Raw genomic sequence first — 4,818 nt, forward strand, 5'->3', positions numbered from 1 at the left:
CATTTTGGAGACGCCGCTACCGGAGAGATGGAAAATGCCGAAGTTCGACAAGTATGACGGCACGACGAACCCTGACAACCATATGCGGGTCTTCACGCACCAGATGATGTTCCACGCAGTAAGTGACCCGATCTGGTGTCGCGTCTTCTCGACCTCCCTAACGGGAGAGGCGCTGGAGTGGTTCTCTAAGTTGCCGGCCAACAACATCGACTCCTTTGCCACTCTGAAGGCCAGGTTTAGCACGCAGTTTGCACCCCTGAGGCCGGCCATCTTGACGGTCGATAGCTTGGTGAACATCCGACAGGAAGACGGGGAGTCGCCGAGGAGTTATCTCGATCGATACAACCGGATGTCAGTCAAGATAAAGGACCTCAGCGATGAAATCGCCCGACATCACTTCTCATATGGGCTGCAGCCGGGTGTTTGCAGGTAAGATAAGCCGCAAGAAGCCGAAGACGATGGAGGAGATGAGGGAACGAGCGGCCAAGTTTATACAGATGGAGGATATGCAGGAGTTTAGGGTGAAGAAAAGAGAGAAGGAAGATGCAGCGTCCCAGAAGACCGCCCCTTGACCCGACCCAGCGAGAAGAAGACACCTAAGTTCACAACGTATACCCCCTTGGTCGTTCCCCGGGCTAATATTCTGTAGGAGGCCTTTAGCGCCGACTCACTTCCAGCGTCCAGAAAGAAGCCTCCGCCCCCCGACGCCGATGGCAGCAAGCACTATTAGTACCATCGGACCATCAACCACACCACTAAAGAATGCCACATGCTCCGCGACAAGATTGAGGAGCTAATTCGGCAAGGGCACTTGAAGAAGTACATTCAGCAAGATCGCCCTCAACGAAGCCCGGTAAGAAATAGAAGCCCTACACGGAGGCCCGCCCCGGTCAGGTGGGAGAAGCGGAGAGAGCCGGAGCCCGAGAGGCGAAGGAGGGAACCGTCCAGGAGCCGCAGAAGCCCGAGGAGGAGTCGCAGCCGGAGCCGGGACAAATCCTTGAGGGGTTATATCAATACCATTTTCGTAGGATTCGCCGGAGGAGGATCGAGCTCATCCGCTCAGAAGAGACACGTTCGGGCGCTCAAATCAGTTCATCTGGTAGAGAAGAAGATGCGGTCGATGCACCCCATCACTTTTACTGATGAGGACTTCAAAGCTCTTGATCCCGATCACGATGATCCTATGGTCATCTCCATCGAAGTAGCCGAGTATGGGATCGGGAAGGTGTTGGTAGACCAGGGAAGACTTTTCGGAAGATGAATCTCTCCAAAGATCTGATCGTCCCCTACAATGAGCAGATTGTCGGATTCTCGGGCGAGCGAGTAGACACGAGAGGCTACCTGGATCTCCGCACCAGGATCGGATCACGAAGGGATGGCCGGGAGGTAAGGGTTAGATTCCTATTAGTAGAAGCTAACACCTCTTATAATGTGTTGCTAGGAAGACCTTGCCTAAATGCTTTCGGGGCGATCGTCTCCACTCTGCACCTGGCCATGAAGTTTCCGTCTGATAAGGGAACGATATGCACTGTGCATGCGGACCAGCAGATCGCCAGGCAATGCTATGCCGCGGGGTTAAAGATCGCTCCCTACAGCCGCCCCAGAAAGCAACAATGTTCGGAGGTCGCCATGACTGACCTGGACCACCGAACGAACATGGAGGATCGGATTCAACCCGGTGGAGATACCAAGGAGATCTCGATCGGGACGCGGCCATATCAGATAACGAAGATAGGGGTAGCTATGAGGCCGGACGAGGAGGAACTCATGGGCGCGGTCATATTGGAAAACAAAGACTTTTTCGCGTGGTCGTCGGCCAACATGCCGGGCATTCATCCTGACGTGATGTCCCATAAGTTGGCCATCTTCAGAGTAGCCCGATCGGTCGCTCAGAAGAAGAGGAAGATAAGGGAGGAGCGGAGGAAAGCGGTCGAAGAGGAAGTGAAGAAGCTGGAAAGGGCCGGTTTCATAAAAGAAATCAAGTATACCACGTGGCTGGCAAACGTGGTGATGGTGAAGAAGGCGAGCGGGAAGTGGAGGATGTGCACGGACTTCACCGATCTCAACAAGGCATGCTTGAAGGACGCATACCCTCTACCCAACATCGATCGGCTGGTAGATGGAGCTTCGGGGCACAATTTTCTGAGCTTCTTGGACGCATACTCAGGGTATAATCAAATCCCTATGTATGGTCCAGATAGATCCAAAACGGCATTCATCACCGATCAAGCGAATTTCTGCAACGAAGTCATGTCGTTCCGCCTGAAGAATGCAGGGGCAACCTATCAAGGGCTTATGGATCGGGTCTTCCGAGGGTAGATCGGTCGGTCCATGGAGGTATGTGTGGACGACATGGTTGTAAAGTCGCTGACAGTCGAAGACCACGTTCGCGACCTCAAGGAGGTCTTTCACCAAGTGCGCAAGTACAACATGCGTCTCAACCCGGAGAAGTGTGTGTTCGGAGTGCCGGCTGGAAAATTTGTGGGGTTCATGTTGACCGCCCGAGGCATCGAGGCCAACCCAGACAAATGCGCCGCTATTGCCGAGATGAGAAGTCCTAAGAATTTGAAGGAGATCCAACAGTTGGTCGGGCGTCGGACATCCCTTGCGCGTTTCCTGCCCAACCTCACAGAGAAAATTAAGCTGATCCTGAAGATTATGAAGAAGCAGACCGCAGATAAATGGGACGATCAATGCGAGGCGACGTTCCACCAGGTAAAGGAGATGATTAGTAGCCCCCCAATTATGAGCCGACCGGTAGAACAATTGCCTCTGCAGTTGTACCTATCGGTCTCCGATGACACGATCAGCGCTGCCTTAGTACAAGAAAATCCAGACCAGCGACCGGTGTACTTCATCAGTCGGGTCTTACAGAGCGCGGAAACGAGGTATCAGTTGATAGAAAAGATAGCCTTAGCGCTATTGACAGCCGCGCGCCGATTGCGCCAGTATTTCCAGAGCCATCAGGTGATCGTCCGCACCGATCATCCTATAGCCAAGATACTCAGGAAGCCCGACTTGGCAGGAAGAATGATCGCTTGGTCGGTTGAACTATTTGAGTTTGGCCTCAAGTATGAGCTGAGAGGATCTGTCAAGGGGCAACATTTGGCAGATTTTGCCGCGAAACTTCACGGGCCGATCCCTCCGTCGGAACAAATGTGGATCCTTTTTGTTGACGGCTCATCGAACAAGCGTAACGCCGGAGCGGGGATTGTTATTGAAGGGCCATTTGAGTCGCATGCGTACGCGGCTCATAGGGGGCCCAATCGTATCCCTGCACCTCTGGCAAATTGGCCTGTTCCCCCTCATCGCGAACGTCGATACTAATGACGTCCCCACTCTCTTCCGAAGCGACGACCTGCTCCGCGACCGGTTGCTCGGCTTCCGGGCTGCCGTTGAGAAGGATAGGAGAATCTGCTGAACTTGACACTCCCCCGAGCGAGGTCCCCGCATCGGAAGAGCTGAACAAAGCGGAGATCGACCCGCCGGCCCCGGACACCTCGACCGCCCCACCCGAAGAACCGTCTGAACTCGATGCACTGGAAGACATTTTTACTTGTAGATAGAAGAAGATGATCGGTGGCTCAGGTAGAAAGAGAGAGGAAAGCGTGGAAATAATGACAACCACATGTACCTATTTATAGGAAGACTTAGGGACACGTGGCAGCCCCAGAACCACACGATCATGCGCAGATCAACGACCCATACTTCGCGACGCTTCAAATCCTAACTGACAAGCACGATCTACGATGTGAGATAACTGTCAGGGGACGTCGTCGGTCCATCGGCACTACAGTCTTAGTAAACCTTCTCGCTTCACCTGCATCATCGCTCAAGGCTGGGGAGGCTTGTGTATTGTATGCCCCATCGGGCCATCAGCCATGCCCAATCCTCAGGTCCATCGAACAAGGCTGGGAGGGCTCGTATATAAAACATACCCACCGATCGAACGGCCTTGCGGATGAACTACATAGGACCATCGGTCCATCGGCCGTTGAAATGAACCACGTATATCTTAAGGAACCATCGGTCAATCGGCCTCGCTAACGAACCATGTTAGGGGCCATCGGTCTATCAGTATCACAAACGAATATCAACTTAAAAAGAACAATCGGCCGACCAGCCTACATATTAATTACGCTTTACCCCACAACGGTCCATCGGTCCTTCGGTCCCACACGAACAACGCCTTAACTTAATAAAGGACAACCATTTGACCAACCACCGGGTCGATCGGTCGATCAATCTCCTAAGATTCGCGTAATGCTTTATATATGACCATCGGTTCATCAGTTATAAACGAATAATTCACTTGTTAAAATGAGGATATAACCAGCCCAGTCAAGCGGCCATCGGTCGCACGGCCAAACAACACCAGTCAATCGGATTAATTAACGTTAAACAAGTCAGTAATCTTGATTAGAGGATCATTGGGCCGTGATTAAGGAACCCTAATCACAGGCCCATACCGAAAACTATAAATAGGGCCCAAAGGTAGGTTGGTGAGCATCTTTAATTCGCATTTATTACGGCAGTTATACTGATACACCGATCGGTTCATTAACTGACTTAAGCATCAGAGCCTTTTAGACAGGTACCCCGATCGTTTGCCCAACCGATCGAGCTGGGAAGTGGATTTCTTGAAGAAGAAGTTATTGCAGTTACCAGGAGAGGAGATTTTCGTAAAAGGAGTAAGATCGAAGAGGCTCTTAGTAGACTCTTGATCCCTACACCCGAAACAATATATATATATATATATATATATATATATATATATATATATATATATATATATATATATAAAATTCATTTTCTTTT

General features: G+C 51.3%; 1 protein-coding gene across 1 annotated transcript; it reads left to right on the plus strand.

The window, feature by feature from the left end:
- The first annotated feature begins 1,257 nt into the window (after positions 1-1,257).
- On the plus strand, positions 1,258-2,319 carry LOC114180671 (uncharacterized). Its single transcript, XM_028066973.1, has one exon. It carries the CDS (start codon positions 1,258-1,260, stop codon positions 2,317-2,319), a length of 1,062 nt encoding a protein of 353 aa, XP_027922774.1.
- Positions 2,320-4,818: the final 2,499 nt, after the last annotated feature.

Source organism: Vigna unguiculata, chromosome 4 (assembly GCF_037176805.1).
Source record: "Vigna unguiculata cultivar grain cowpea cultivar isolate G323 ecotype 2 chromosome 4, ASM3717680v1, whole genome shotgun sequence".
Taxonomy (NCBI): Eukaryota; Viridiplantae; Streptophyta; class Magnoliopsida; order Fabales; family Fabaceae; genus Vigna; species Vigna unguiculata.